The following is a 15698-nucleotide window of genomic DNA, read 5'->3' as shown; positions in this document are numbered from 1 at the left end:
TTGCTTCTTCTTAATTTTGGAAGACATACATTTTTTCAAAAACTGTTCAACTATTGTCTTTCTCTCTCTTTGAGTCAACTACTCACCACATTTTATAAAGTGCTAGCTAGCTCTAGCTTATGCTTTTAGTACCAGATTCATTCTCTGATCCTTTGATTGGGTGGACAACGTGTCAGTTCATGCTGCAAGAGTTCTGCTAAGCTGGAGGACGTCCTCCCAAAGCTGTCATAATTACTGTGTAATTCTATGGAAGGGGGTTGAGAACCATGAGCCTCCTAGGTTTTGTATTGAAATCATTGTACCCAGAGGAGTACAGAAGCTATCTGTCCTCCAGCTACACCATTGCAAAACATTATATTTTAATAAATTATTTGGTGACGGGAATACATTTTGAAAAGTTTTATCTAAAAAGGCTGAATTTTTAAACGTTTCACTATTTTTATTTTTATGATATTCACTGAGGAGGATGGTCCTTCCCTTCCTCTGAGGAGCCTCCACTGGTTGCTATAAGATGTAAATCGGAAGATAATGGACCTGTGAAAAAAATATAAAATAGCTCCCCACTACCATGACATATATATATTTAATGTATTAATTGAATGGTGACCACAGCCCTTTCAAAAATACATTTAAATTGTGTTTTTTTTCCACCCTTCTCCATGTATTCAATGTTTTACTTCTGGGCTATTATGACGAATCTGGCAGTTCCTTCTCAATATGTTCCTAGACTCCTGCCTACTGGACAACATCTTCATCACCATAGCAACAGACAGCTCATTCCCTTAGAATCTAGAATCTGTCAAATCTCAAATAGAATCCATTCCATGGAACACATCTCATCATCTGCTCACTTCCTCATTGGTACAGTTTTATCATCCAATCTGCTTTGCACAGTAAAACATTCAAAATTGTTCTGCTTTGCACAGTAAAACATTCAAAATTGTTCTGCTTTGCACTGTAAAAAATTCAAAATTGTTCTGCTTTGCACTGTAAAACATTCAAAATTGTTCTGCTTTGCACTGTAAAACATTCAAAATTGTTCTGCTTTGCACTGTAAAACATTCAAAATTGTATCCCTGAGGCACCAGGCCTATCCACAGGGGGTAGCCTACATTGAGAAGACTCATAAGAACATAGGTCTAATGGTCAGTTGCAAATGAAATGGTACTTCTGTCAGAGAAATATGTGATTGGGGGTTCAGTGACCAAAAAAGGTTGAGAACCACTGTTTTAGATGCTAAAGTAGAGTTCAATCTATTGGCCAATGGGAGAAAAGGCGTTTTCCCTTCATGGTTACAGACAGGAAATTAGGTAGTGCCAAGGAAGAAGTGTGCTGGGATGAAGGCCATGTGTGCTGAGTGTGTGTGTGTGTGTGTGTGTGTGTGTGTGTGTGTGTGTGTGTGTGTGTGTGTGTGTGTGTGTGTGTGTGTGGTGTGTGTGTGGTGTGTGTGTGTGTGTGGCCATGTGAGCTGAGGTGTGGTGTGTGTGTGGTGTGTGTGTGTGTGTGGTGTGTGTGTGTGTGTGTGTGTGTGTGTGTGTGTGTGTGTGTGTGTGTGTGTGCGTGCGTGCGTGCGTGCGTGCGTGCGTGTGTAGCCATGTGTGCCGACTGATGAGTAACCCTGCCAGAGACTAGAAGTCAACAGCCTTTGGGAAGTTAGCTTTTCCATCCAGTGGTATGTAACGCTGACTTTGGAACGAGAAGACCTAACCGAAAAGGTTTTAATATGAGTTGGTTACAGGGACAGTCAGACAATTTATCACCAGGGTCTGGCTTTGAATACACTGAAGGCAAGGCTTCAATTGAAAATTAAGTTCCACTGAAGCATCACATTCCCTAGTTCCTGAGAATTACAACCACTGGGTCTTTCTCTGGATGTCTGGTGAACTAATCCTCATGAAATCCTGTGTGTGTGTATAGCTTTTTAACCTCTCTGAAACAAAGTGCAAAAGACAATGGAAAAAAGAGCAGCCCTATTCTACACTTGTCTCCCTCAGTCTGGTCACTGGTCTGCTGTTGTTGATGGCATTGGGCCTAAGTCAAGGCAGTGCGATGTCTGAAATATCCGTTTGTTTGAATCCTGGCCTCAGTCTTTCACTACGCTGGTGTTTTGGATCCATTAGGGCAGTGTGTGTAGGCTTGTCAGTGGGCTGGTGTTGACGACGTCATAGTGTGTGTGTGCAGTGTGTGAACAGTGTGTGTTTTCGCATCTCTGTGCGTGCATATGTGTGTGTGTGATGTGATATAGGGCAGTGTGTGTGCAGTACCTGCATGACCTTGGTCTGTATATCCTCCAGCTGGGATCGTTTGCTGCGTTGGCGACACACCTCCTGGTACTTGGTGTATTGTTCTCTGAGGGAATCCAGCAGTTTCATGACCTGAAATAATTGAAAATGTACTTACCTTGCATATAGTCTTTGGATTTATTGTATATCGTATTTGTATGTTATGTGTGAATTTTGCTGTTATATGTTTACTATATATTTTTACATCTTATCTGAATTGACACAACTGAAGTTCCCTCTGGGAAATAAAAAGTGATTCTATTCCATTGTACCTGTGGCTGGGCCAGTAGCTCGTCATCCATGGGGGACCAGGCCACACCACCTCCCTCTGCCCCGTTAAACCGCCGCTGCTGCAGCTCCGACAGCAACTCATGGCCTGGAGGGGAGAGAGGTGCGGATGATCAGAGGGGGAATGGTAGTGACAGGGGGAGAGATAATGAATGACAGAGAGAGAGAGGGAGGGAGGAGATAAAGGGGTAAGAGTGGGTGAAAGAGAGCAGGAGAGAGAGATGGGGGAGAGAGAAAGAGGGGGGGGGGCGTGGTAGTGGCTGCAGAGACAAAATGTTGCTGCAATTCTACACATTTTGCCATGGGACAGAGAGAACATTTTAATGTTTTAAAGCTAGTTTCCTGCAATTCTACATATTTTGACATGGGTCTGAGAAAAAAAAATGCAGTTTCAAAGTGAATTTCCTGCAATTCTACACATTTTGCCATGGGGCTGAGAGAACATTTTCAGTTTTAAAACAAATGTCCTTAAATGATACACATTTTGCCATGGCTTATGCCTTGTTCTTATGCTATCTAAGTGACTCAAACATTATCACAAAATCAATCGAGGCCCCATGCCATGACATTTTTTAAATTTTAGATTCTCCCTGACTGTCTAGTTTTTATTTTGGTCGTTTTTAATCGTTTAGGTTTATTATCCCGATTTATTTTTTCCAATCTTAACTTAATTGAATTAATTTGTATTTTTTTGTGGCGGCCACGATTTACCCCCTGTTGCTAAATGTATATATGGACTGTGTACAATGTGTACGACAAGCAGCACATCCTTAATTGTCATCCATTAAGTTACAAAATACATATCAGATGTACATTGTTGTCGAGGAGTACTTCAGGAGAAAAATTGATATTCATTTATTCATAATACCAACATCAACAACATCCCAACCAGTGAAATATTACATCGGAAAGCCTTCCAAGTCCTTTCCTTGACAAAGGCACACAACAAATAGGACAGAGAATTCTTCTCATATCATATACATGCTCTTATTCTATCTCATGCTGTATCCCCTAGCCTCTCTGTTGTGCCTGTAACAACACAACTACACAAACAAGCCCTTTCCGTATTCATTATGAATGGCATTCACTCAGAGATAGAGAGAAAGAAAGAGAGAGAGAGAGAGAGCGCACGCTTGGCATTTGCTCAGAGAGAGAGAGAGAGAGAGAAACAGAACAGATTGTACCCTATTCTCTATATAATGCACAATGTTTGAAAAGGGCCCATAGGTTTCTGGTCAAAAGTAGTGCACTATGTAAATAATAGGGTGCCATTTAGGACCCATCCAGAGTGAGTTCTTCCGTGGCAAGCACAGTACCAGAGACACGTTGAGCTGACTGTCCATTCCACAACCCCCAGACAAAGCTCCTTTCATTGGGCCAGCTCTGCTATGTGCTGGCCTTCCAGGGCTGCGTCCAATATGGCACCTTATTCCCTTTATAGTGCACCTATGGGTCCTGGTCAAAAGTACTGCACTATAAAGGGAATAAGGTGCTATTTGGGACACAGCCCAGCTCTGGCCTCCCACTCTCTACCAGAGCTGTCTCAGTAAATATTTTCATTGTAGTAAAACCATTCAAGTAACGCACTACTCACCACTAGACCTGAAACCGCACCCTAGATTGCAATACTTTTCAACAGGGCCATAGGGAATAGACTGCCATTTGGGACGTACCCTAAGAGTTAGTTTACTGAAGGTTTTAGCCAAGTGGAAACGTGTTCTCTGCTGGCGGCGTGCACGGCTAACCATGGTGGTTAACATTCTAGCTTCAAATCATCCCTGTATCGCATCCCATTAAACTTAACAGAGCCCAACCTGGTTTAGAACCACACAGCACTACTTGCTTGGCTACTGGTATTGAGAAGTTTGCATAAAGATTTGACAAAAGTAGAATAATTACCAGTTTGTAGAACTGTTTCAGGATCCAACGATGGTAGGAAGTTACAATCTGGTGGCCTGGGAGAAAGATAAGAAAGCAATGTCTTTACTGGCCTAAATAAACATGTCATAAACAATATAATGTGCTGCAATTCCACTGCCACAAACAATTCCTCAATCATTGGGCACTTTTAAAGAAAACAAATAAATGTCAACATGTTGGTCAAATAAATACCTTTCTTTGTCCAACTGGCTGCTTTTCTCACTGTCATTGATGACCAGCAGCTCATCTAGAAGGGATGTGGACTCCTTGGTAAACTTTTCAAAGACCTGAGAAGGAAAACACTTTTGTAAGTTGTGTGTCATACAAAACATAATGCACATATGGACACAGGCAGAGATGAACTCAATTTGAACTTGCCTTCCTCAAACTATGAGGCTGATTTTGACATACAAGATACAATATACTTTATTGCCACACAACCAAGGTTGGTGGTATTTGTTTGCATGTGTCTGTATTGTTATGGTGTTGATGTAAACATTGGTAATATGTACATTAACTTTATAAGCAAGTAATCTGATAAATCATAAACGTCTTTGATCTCATCCAAAGCCATTATTATCCGAGTTGCAAATCATTTCCAAATCATTTGGTGCTTTAAACAGTAATTGTACAGTCACATTGGGGATGTATTGCAATGGCGGCTTACCAGTCTTTTGTTCACCCAGTCTATGTGATCGTACACCAGACTTCCTCCAAACTCATCAGTCAGCTGACAGGGCTCGATGTAGCGTGTGAGCTTATTGGCAGATACCAGAATGACCTGGAACAGAGGAGTGGGAGAAAGTATTATTTTATTTATAATAATTTTTTCTTTTTTTTCTTCACATTTTCAAACAGTACATTTATATTTTCCAACAGGGCTATACATTTGGGTGAGGTTTTTTTCTCGCCTGAGCTGAGTAGCCTCGTTTCACTGCCAAAAATAAAATGAAACCATCTAGTGTTCAGCGAAATAACAACACAATGTCAACTACAGGTAGCCTAGTCAAATAATTAACATCCAATAACATTAACCGTTACTCTCTCGCGGGAAACCTTCACTCTTGTGCAGACATTTAGAAACGAAACATGATCATTTGAAAAATAAGCCATGGGAGTTTTTTGAGCGAGAATAAAGACGACTTTCGAGTAGTAAGACATGTTTAAATACCATTAATAAGAAGGGGCTAGAAGCGTCTTATATGGTGAGCTACTGAGTGGCTAGGACAGGCAAGCCCCATACTATTGTGGAGGACTTCATTCTTCCTGCTGCCGCGGATATGGCTGGCACAATGCTGGGGGAAAAGGCCCCAAAAACTACACAGACAATGCCTTCATCAAACAACACTGTTTCACGACGCATCAATGAAATGGCAGGAGATGTTTGGAAACAATTACTGCTTCGCATATAAGCCAGTGAATTATACGCGTTACAGCTGGATGAGTTAACAGACGTGGCGGGCCTGGCACAGCTCCTGGTATATGTCCGTTACGTTTATGGGGGGTCAATTAAGGAAGACATCCTCTTCTGCAAACCACTGGAAACCAGGACAACATGAGAGGATATGTTTTAAGTACTGGACAGCTTTGTGACATCAAATGGACTTTGGTGGTCAAGATGTGACGATATCTGTACTGATGGCGCAAAAGCCATGACAGGGAGACATAGTGGAGTGGTAACGTGTGTGCAAGCAGTTGCTCCCCAACGCCACTTGAGTACACTGCAGCATCCACGGGAGGCTCTTGCTGCCAAGGGAATGCCTGACAGCTTGAAAGACGTTTCCAGCACACTACAGTGAAAATGGTTAACTTTGTTAAAGCAAAGACACTGTACTCTTTTCTTTTTTTTGAAAACTCTGTTTATTAAGTTTTACACACACACACACACACACACACACACACACACACACACACACACACACACACACACACACACACACACACACACACACACACACACACACACACACACACACACACACACACACACACACCACCACACACACACACACCAGGCAAGACAACACAAAGCAATAAATAATATACTCAACTAGAAAAAAACTAATAATACATAAAAAAAAAAAAGCTTTAAAGATACCATACTTTAGACAAGTTAAACACACCAGGCAGAAGGCTACAAAGGTTAAAGGGCAATCTATAGTACAGGACAGAGCAAACACCTCACCATTGTTCCTGTTAACAGTCAAGGGATAGGGGTGGAGAAATGCAACCACTCACAGACAGTCATGGCCACAGACCGACCATCCACTGGACCAAAAATAAAAAGTTTACAATGCTTAAAATAAAAAATGAAAAATAATTGTTTTTATGTAGGCGTGAACAAAATGTTTAAATAAAAATAACTGGGAAAACCAAGCTCACATTTTAGTCCCTGCCCGGGCAAGATGAACAAGGCATCCGCAGGTCACAATCAATAAGCACATCAACCTTATGCCCCGCCCCCCCCCCCCCCACGCTGCCATCTTCCAGTTCTGTAGTATTAGCCGTCTAGCAAAAAGAGTTGTATAAGCAACAGTGTCCGACTGGATTCTTGACAGGGGGGTACCTATGGGCAGTACTCCAAAAAGGGCTGTAAGGGGAGACGGATCTATAACAGTGTCATATATATCAGAGAAACATTTAAATATGAATTCCCAGAAACCTGACAGTTTATGACAGCCCCAGAACATATGCAACAGTGTGGCTGGTTCCATTTTACATCTGACACAGGTAGGATCAAAATCAGAGAATATTCTTCCAAGTTTGGCCCCAGAACAGTGGATACGGTGAACCACCTTGAATTGAATGAGGCTGTGTCTAGTGCTAAAAGAGGACGAATGCACCCTGTGCAGCACAGATTCCTAGGTGTCTTCCCCAAGTTCCTCCCCCAAATCCTTTTCCCATCAAGTCTTTAAAGGCACCAAAGAAGGGTTCTGTAAGTCATGAATGATTGCATATACATCTGAAATTGCGCCCCTAGGAAGCTTGTTCAGCTCCAAGATGCTCTCTATAGCTGTATTTGCAGGCCTATGGGGAAATTCAGGTGTGTTAGCTCTGACAAAGTTCCTAGTCTGGAGGTAGCGGAAAAAGTGGGATTGGGGTAGGTTGAACTTTTCCTGTAGCTGAGCAAAAGAGGCAAATGTATCATCAGAATAATTGGGCTAGTAAGGAGAGGCCTAGTGAGTGCCAGATGCCAAAAGCCCCATCATTCAAAGATGGAGGAAATAAAATGTTCTAATTGATCGGGCCTGATAGAGAAAACCCTCGGAGGCTAAAGGCTAAACGGAACTGATTCCAAATTTTAAGAGACTGCTTTACAATTGGGTTGACACACTTTTTGCCCAGGGACACTGGGAGAGACGAGCACAACACAGAAGAAAGTGCAGCAGGTTTACACGATTTAGACTCCATCTGGACCCAGAGTGGTCTAGGGCCAGTAGGATCAGTCTGCAGCCAGTACAGAAGGGCTCTGAAATTTGCAGCCCAATGGTATGCCCAATTGCAGCCAATTGGGTAGCTAAACCACCCAATGACTTAGGCTTCTGTAAATGTTTTCTACCAATCCGTGGTACCTTGCCATCCCAAATAAAATGTATGAATGTTTGATCCAGTGAAATAATATTTTGGAATAAAAATGGGTAAACATTGAAATAAATATAAAAATTTGGGCAACACACTCATTTTAATGACATTAATCCTTCCGATAAGAGAAAGAGGTAGCGAATTCCAAAAAGTAAAAGATTGTTTCAAACTGTCTGCTAGAGCAACAAAGTTCTCCTGAAACAAATTTGAATATTTCCTTGTCACTTTAACTCCCAAGTAGGTGAATTGATCCCGGACAATCCTAAACTGAGAACTTGTAAAAGAGCACTTTAAAGCAGCCTTGTTTACAGGAAAAAGCTCACTCTTGCCTAGATTCAGCTTGTACCCTGAGATTGATCCAAACTTTTTAAGAACAGATAAGGCGCGTGGCAATGAGGTATCAGGGTTAGAGATAAACAAAAGGAGGTTGTCCGCATATAGCGAGACTTTCTGCTCTAAGCCCGTCCTGATTATTCCTTGAATGGCATCATTAGAGCGTAGTGCAATGGCGAGAGGCTCGATTGCCAAAGCAAACAGGGGGAGAGTGGACAACCCTGTCTCGATCCGCGGTGCAAGGGAAAATAGTCAGAAGACAAGTTGTTAGTCCGTACCGAAGCCATGGGGGAAAAATAAAGAATCTTTATCCACGCAATGAATTTGGGGCCAATGCCAAATCTATAAAGGGGAACTGTTAGGTAATCCCACTCAACGCGGTCAAACGCTTTTTCCGCATCAAGTGAGACCACCACCTCCGGGTCCTCCGACGCTGGGGAGTACAGTATATTCATAAGGCGCCTAATATTGAAAAACAAATGCCTATTTCTCACAAAGCCAGTCTGGTCAGAGTGTATTACTTGGTGCAGCAAGCCTTCCATACGGATGGCTAAAAGCTTGGCTATGATTTTGTAATCACAGTTTAAAAGCGAGATTGGGCGATAGGATCCACATTCCAGGGGGTCTTTGTTTTTATTTAATAGTAATGAAATTGAAGCCTGATAAAGACTAGGCGGTAGCTTTGAGGTATTAAGGCACTCTGCAAATAATCGAGACAAGAATGGGCAAAGCAGACCAGAAAACGTCCTGTAAAATTCGGTTGGAAAACCGTCCGGACCCGGTGATTTACCACTTTTCATTGCCAACACTACTGTTGCAATCTCCTCAGGTGTAAATTCTTCTTCTAGCCAGTCATGGGAGTCTGTATCAATTGAAGGCATATTCAGGCCATTAAAGAAGGAATCAATCAGCAAAGGGTCTTGAGGGGATTCAGAGGTGTATAGCGCAGAGTAAAATTGTTTGAATTGATCATTGATCTCTTTATGTATAACTGTGGTGGCACCAGACGGGGTCCTTATTTGTGGGATTAGACGTGAGGCCTCAGATTTATGGATCTGATGTGCAAGGAGTTTACTGGCCTTGTCGCCTTGTTCATACACTCTGTACCGAGCTCGCAAGAGTAACTCTTCAGCTTGCCTGGTAGAAAGCTCATCAAATTCAGATTGGAGTAGTTGGCGCTCTTTAGGCAGATCAGAGGAAGGATCCGTAGCATACTTCTCATCCAATGTGGCTATGGACTCGCTCAGGTCCCGAAGTCGCTGAGAGCTAACTCTGTTTTGGTTGGCTGTATAAGAAATAATTTGGCCACGTAGGTATGCTTTGAGAGACTCCCATATGGTAGAGCAGGACATATCTGGCGTTGAATTAATTTCTAGGAATAAGGTGATTTCAGAAGAAATGAAATTGACAAARTCCTTATCTGAGAGTAAAATGGGGTTAAGACGCCATTGATAACACATAGGAGGTCGCTGGGGAAACTAGTTCAAGCACTAATGGTGAATGGTCAGAAATAACAATACTCTTGTAAGTACACTGCCGAAGATTAGGCAGAAGTTTTTTGTCCAAAAATAAGTAATCAATCCGGGAGTATGTTTGATGAACATGAGAATAAAAGGAATACTGTCTATCTGTAGGATGTAGGAAACGCCAGGCCTCAAACATGGCATATTTCTGAAGAAAGGATTGAATAAGTAGGGCACATTTAGATGGGCCTGTAGTTGTTCGTGAGGACTTGTCAAGAACTGGGGACATGTTACAGTCGAAATCCCCCCCTAAAATCAACAAATGAGAATCTAAATTGGGTTATAGCAGACAAAAGGAAGAAATGAAACTTGTGTCATCCCAATTGGGAGCATAAACACTAGCCAAAACAAGAGGGGTAGAAAACAGTTTACCGGTTACTATGACGTATCGTCCCTTAGGATCAGCAATAACCTCAGAAGCTACAAAGGGAGTAGCTATCAACCAAAATGGCAGCACCTCTTGATTTACTATGAAAGTTAGAGTGGAACATTTGACCAACCCATTCCTACGCATCCTAAAATGCTCACCAGTCCTCAAGTGAGTCTCTTGTAGAAATGCAACATTTGCATTCAAACCCTTTAAGTGTGTCAACACCCTCTTACGCTTCACCGGGTTATTAACCCTTTGATGTTCCACGAAATGTACTTGATCGCATTATTTCGGCCCCTCTGGGCATTCCCGTTATACAACCCTGTCATTAGAGCATAGAATGGAAAAGCAATGAGCGCCCAAAAACCCCAGAATAACTTGTCTCAGAGTAATAATATACGATGGTAGATGTTTGGAAAAGGTACAGGAAAAAATAATTAAAAGACAGAATGACAACATGAGAACTGAACAATTCAACTCGCCAACTCCCCAACTATACAAGACTAGCATGTTATAACTAAACATAATTGTACCACAGGTGGGTTACTTACTATCCACAGTTCGCAAGCAACAGTTGCTGAACTGTGAGCAAGTTCAAGACTTCTTGATGTGACGTTGAATGTGAGACATAGCTCATCCGGAGACTCAAATGTGTAGTCTTTACCATCATGAGATAGCCATAAACGGCCGGGGAATCGCAGTCCATACTCACACATGGCCTTATGTTTCGTCGACATGCTGACATTCGGAAGCAATGTAGTCTTGGTTTTTACGGAAAGGGATCACCAAACTAATATTTGAAAATAGATACGGTTCTGCTGCAAAATTCACATAAACTTTAAGAATACCACGGGAGCAAACGGAAAACACGTCAGTCGCACATGGCGTCCCTCCAATCCCCCAAGACCACTGTACTCTTATGTATCTTTCTGCATTATGCAATGATATGGGTAGCAACCACGTGACGCTTTTACAACATACAGCAGTGCGCTGGTTGTCAGGGGCAAAGTATTGATACATTTTTTTTTCTTTACTGACCAAGTTTTCTTTACTGACCATGATTTCACATGTCTGACGCTTGCATGATGACGAGTTTCTCAAACAACTGGGCTATCTGGGTGATAGCTTCCAACACTCTACTCTGCAAATTGGATGCAGTCAATCACAGTGCCATCCGTTTTGTCAACAAAGCCCATATACTACCCACCACTGCGACCTGTATGCCTCGTTGGCTGGGTCATCGCTACATATTCGTCACCAAACCCACTGGCTCCAGGTCATCTATAAGTCTTTGCTAGGTAAAGCTCCGTCTTATCTCAGCTCACTGGTCACCATAGCAACACCCATCTGTAGCACGCGCTCCAGCAGGTATATTTCACTGGTCATCCCCAAAGCCAACACTTCCTTTTGCCTGCCGTTCCTTCCAGTTCTCTGCTGCCAATGACTGGAAAGAATTGCAAAAATCACTGAAGTTGGAGACTTATATCTCCCTCACTAACTTTAAGCATCAGCTGTCAGAGCAGCTTACCGATCGCTGCAGCTGTACACAGCCCATCTGTAAATAGCCCATCCAACTACCTACCTCATTCCCATATTTGTTTTTGTTTTTCTGCTCTTTTGCACCCCATTATTTCTATTCGCACATCCTCATCTGCACATCTATTACTCCAGTGTTTAATTGCTAAATAGTAATAACTTCGCCACTATGGCCTATTTATTGCCTTACCTCCTTACTTCATTTGCACACACTGTATACAGATTTTTCTATTGTGTTATTGACTGTACGTTTGTTTATCCTATGTGTAACTCTGTATTGTTGTTTGTGTCGCACTGCTTTGCTTTTTCTTGGCCAGGTCGCAGTTGTAAATGAGAACTTGTTCTCAACTGGCCTACCTGGTTAAATAAAGGTGAAATAAAATAAATAAAACGTTTTTTTCTCGCCTGAATGATCTGAATCTAGGATTACGGGGACTCTCCTCAACTATATTCAATGTGCGGGACAAAATTGAGGCTATGATTAAGAAGTTGGAGTTCTTTTCTGTCTGCATTAACAAGGACAACACACAGGTCTTTCCATCATTGTATGATTTTTTGTGTGCAAAAAACTCAAGCTTACAATGTCAGATGTGATATAGCGAAGCACCTGAGTGAGCTGGGTGTGCAATTACTCAGGTACTTTCCCGAAACGGACGACAAAACAACTGGATTCGTTATCCTTTCATGCCCTGCCTCCAGTCCACTTACCGATATCTGAACAAGAGAGCCTCATCGAAATTGCAACAAGCGGTTCTATGAAAATTTAATTTAATCAGAAGCCACTGCCAGATTTCTGGATTTTCTGCCTTTGCAAATCGCTCTGTTAAGACACTGATGCACTTTGCAACCACGTACCTATGTGAGAGTGGATTCTCGGCCCTCACTAGCATGAAAACTAAATACAAGCACAGACTGTGTGTGGAAAATGATTTAAGACTGAAACTCTCTCCAATACAACACAACATTGCAGAGTTATGGGGATTCTTTCAAGCACACCCTTCTCATTAACCTGTGGTGAGTTATTCACAATTTTTTATGAACAAACAAGGTTTTATATGTAAGATGGCTAAATAAAGAGCAAAATTATTGATTATTATAATATTATTATTTGTGCCCTGGTCCTATAAGAGCTCTTTGTCACTTCCCACGAGCCGGGTTGTGACAAAAACTCACACGCATTCTATTGTTTAATAAATGTATCGTATAGTGTGTGTGTGGCAGGCTTACAATGATTGCAAAAAATAACATTTGAGAGTGCGCTGACCCTGGTGCTAAAGGGGGTACGCAGATGGAGGTTGAATGTTTGAAGGGGTACGGGACAATAAAAAGTTTGGGAACCACTGCTCTATGGAGTCAGAACTGATTAAATCCCCACTGGTAATCCCCTCCAGTTGGAAATGCTACCCAAGGTTAGGCATAATAAATGCGACATTCACTTGACATTTAGAAACAATTGATCAAGCAGGCAGGACAGGGCCTAATCACAGCTGGTGGTCTTTTGCGATTATGATCTCTCGTACTGGGTAAAGAAAGTCCCCACATAAATGCTAAGAATTCAGAGACAACTCTAGGTAAAGACCCCTCTTCGACACATCAATGTGGACATTCAAGTAAGACTTTCTCTAGAATCTGGGAATGTGGAATAGGAATCTGGGAGAGGCCTATGCAGACATGTCTCTCTCTAAACAAAGGCTGTTAGCCTCCACAGCTGTTTCTCCTATCTCTCGCTGACTCATCTGTCCTCCTGCCATATAGGCTTGTTACAGGCCTGTTGGTTCTGGTTCACACTCTCTCACTCTCTCTCACACACACACACACACAGCACAACCACACACACACACACACACACACAACACACACACACACACACACACACACACACACACACACACACACACACACACACACACACACACACACACACACACACACACACACACACACACACACACACACACACACACAGTACAGGCCTGTTCAGGATGTATCACGTGGATAAGAGGTACAGTTGTCCATGACAGATGAGAGAAACACCAGACCTGGGTCAATACTACTGCAAATATTTCAAATATCTTTGAGCATTTGCCTTTAGCCTGGCTGGAGTTTGCAGTTTTTGCAAATATTCTATTGGTTCCATTGCGCTAGCGTATCTAAAATAAATTCAAATAGTGTTTTGAATGCAGGTGTGATGAGCACAGCGAGTCAGCCTACCACCACCTGGGATAGACAGCACTAGGAAATATTTCTGACCTCTACACGAACACAACCTGGTTACTTCCTGTCAGAAAGAGAGGAAAATATTTTCATCAGGATTTCCAAATAACTTCACTTCTCGTCATCACTTACTAGCTTTTCACCCATAGAGATTTTGATATCTGCCTGTCTCTGATGGTCATGTGTGGGTGTGTTTTTGTTGAGATGTAACTGGATCTATCTGGCAGCCATACCTGTTGTTTGGAGTAAAAATGGGGTACCAATGAGTGTAAAGTGAAAAAAAATATGTCTTGTCTTATTACTATGATGTGCTTCATCACCAGTCTATGCTTTGAATATTACTCAGTGAAATATCAGATATTCGCATCCTAAACCTGTACACAGAGAAATCACTTATACTCCCTCACCAGAGAAATTAAAGTGAGAGCTGCTGCAACATCAAAATGTAATAAAGGGAAAAGAGAGAGCTTAAGCCCACATACGAGATGAACCCTCTGTATCCCAAATTCTCAGTAGTCTACTGTAATATGGATGGTTTGTTTTAATCAAATTAAAGCTTTACATAATGTCATACTCTAACCTTTAAATCACACCCAAATACCCGCCGGTATGGTGAACATGAACATAATACGTCCTAGCTCCGACCAAACCGCATCAGACGCTGGCAGAGACGCTGGACTGCAGAGACCTGGACTGCAGAGGAACCTGACTTGCAGAACCATGACTGCAGATGACGCTGACTGCCAGAGACCTGAATGCAGAGACCTGACTGCAGAGACATGAACTGCAGGGAGAGAATGACTGCAGAGACCTGAACTGGCAGAGACCTGACTGGCAGAGACCTGACTGCAGAGACATGACTGCAGAGACCCTGGACTGACAGAGACCTGAACTGCAGAGACCTGACTGCAGAAGACCTGATCTGCAGAGACCTGACTGAAGAGACTGACTGCTGCGACCTGTACCTGCATGAGACCTGACTGCAGAGACCTGACTGCAGAGACATGCACTGCAGAGACCGCACTGAGAGACATGACTGAGAGACCGACTGCAAGATGACTGCAGAGACCTTGACTGCAGAGACCGACTGACCTGACTGCAGAGACCTGACTGAGAGACCTGCTGCAGAGACCTGCACAGAAGATGACTGCAGAGACCTGACTGCAGAGACCTGCACTGACAGAGACCTGACTGCAGAGACCTGCTTCAGAGACCTGACTGCAGAGACACTGGACTAGCAGAGACCTGACTGCAGAAGACTGACCTGACTGCAGAGACCTGACTGCAGCAGACTGACTGCAGAGGACATGACTGTGCAGAGACCTGACTGCAGAGACCTGAGCTTCGCAGAGACCTGACTGCAGAGACCTGACTGCCGACAGACCTGAACTGCAGAGACCTGACTGCAGAGACCTTGAACTGCAGAGACATGACTGCAGAACTGGCAGAGACTGACTGCAGAGACGACTGCAGAGACCTGACTGCAGAGACCTGACTGCAGAGACCTGACTGCAGAGACCTGACTGCAGAGACTGACTGCAGAGACCTGACTGCAGAGACATGACTGGCAGACTGACTGCAGAGTGACTGCAGAGACCTGATCCTCCAAGTATCAGGAGATATGCAGAACCAGAACACTAAACGATCAGA

At 42.8% G+C, this 15698-nt stretch overlaps 1 protein-coding gene across 1 annotated transcript in view; it reads right to left on the bottom strand.

The window, feature by feature from the left end:
- The window catches only part of LOC112068760 (SEC14 domain and spectrin repeat-containing protein 1), a 40410-nt gene that overhangs the window by 12953 nt on the left and 11759 nt on the right, over positions 1-15698 (bottom strand). Inside the window, exons 7-11 of the mRNA XM_070438294.1 lie at positions 5158-5271; positions 4683-4777; positions 4470-4525; positions 2555-2658; positions 2265-2375 (exon numbers count right to left, since the gene is read on the bottom strand). Of these exons, the coding sequence (XP_070294395.1) occupies positions 2265-2375; positions 2555-2658; positions 4470-4525; positions 4683-4777; positions 5158-5271 (480 nt within the window). The remainder of the gene's footprint in view (positions 1-2264; positions 2376-2554; positions 2659-4469; positions 4526-4682; positions 4778-5157; positions 5272-15698) is intronic.

The sequence above is a fragment of the Salvelinus sp. IW2-2015 genome, unplaced genomic scaffold (assembly GCF_002910315.2).
Source record: "Salvelinus sp. IW2-2015 unplaced genomic scaffold, ASM291031v2 Un_scaffold694, whole genome shotgun sequence".
NCBI classification, from domain to species: Eukaryota; Metazoa; Chordata; class Actinopteri; order Salmoniformes; family Salmonidae; genus Salvelinus; species Salvelinus sp. IW2-2015.
The sequence above is the reverse complement of the archived record's forward strand: the minus strand, read 5'-3'. Positions and strand labels throughout refer to the sequence as shown.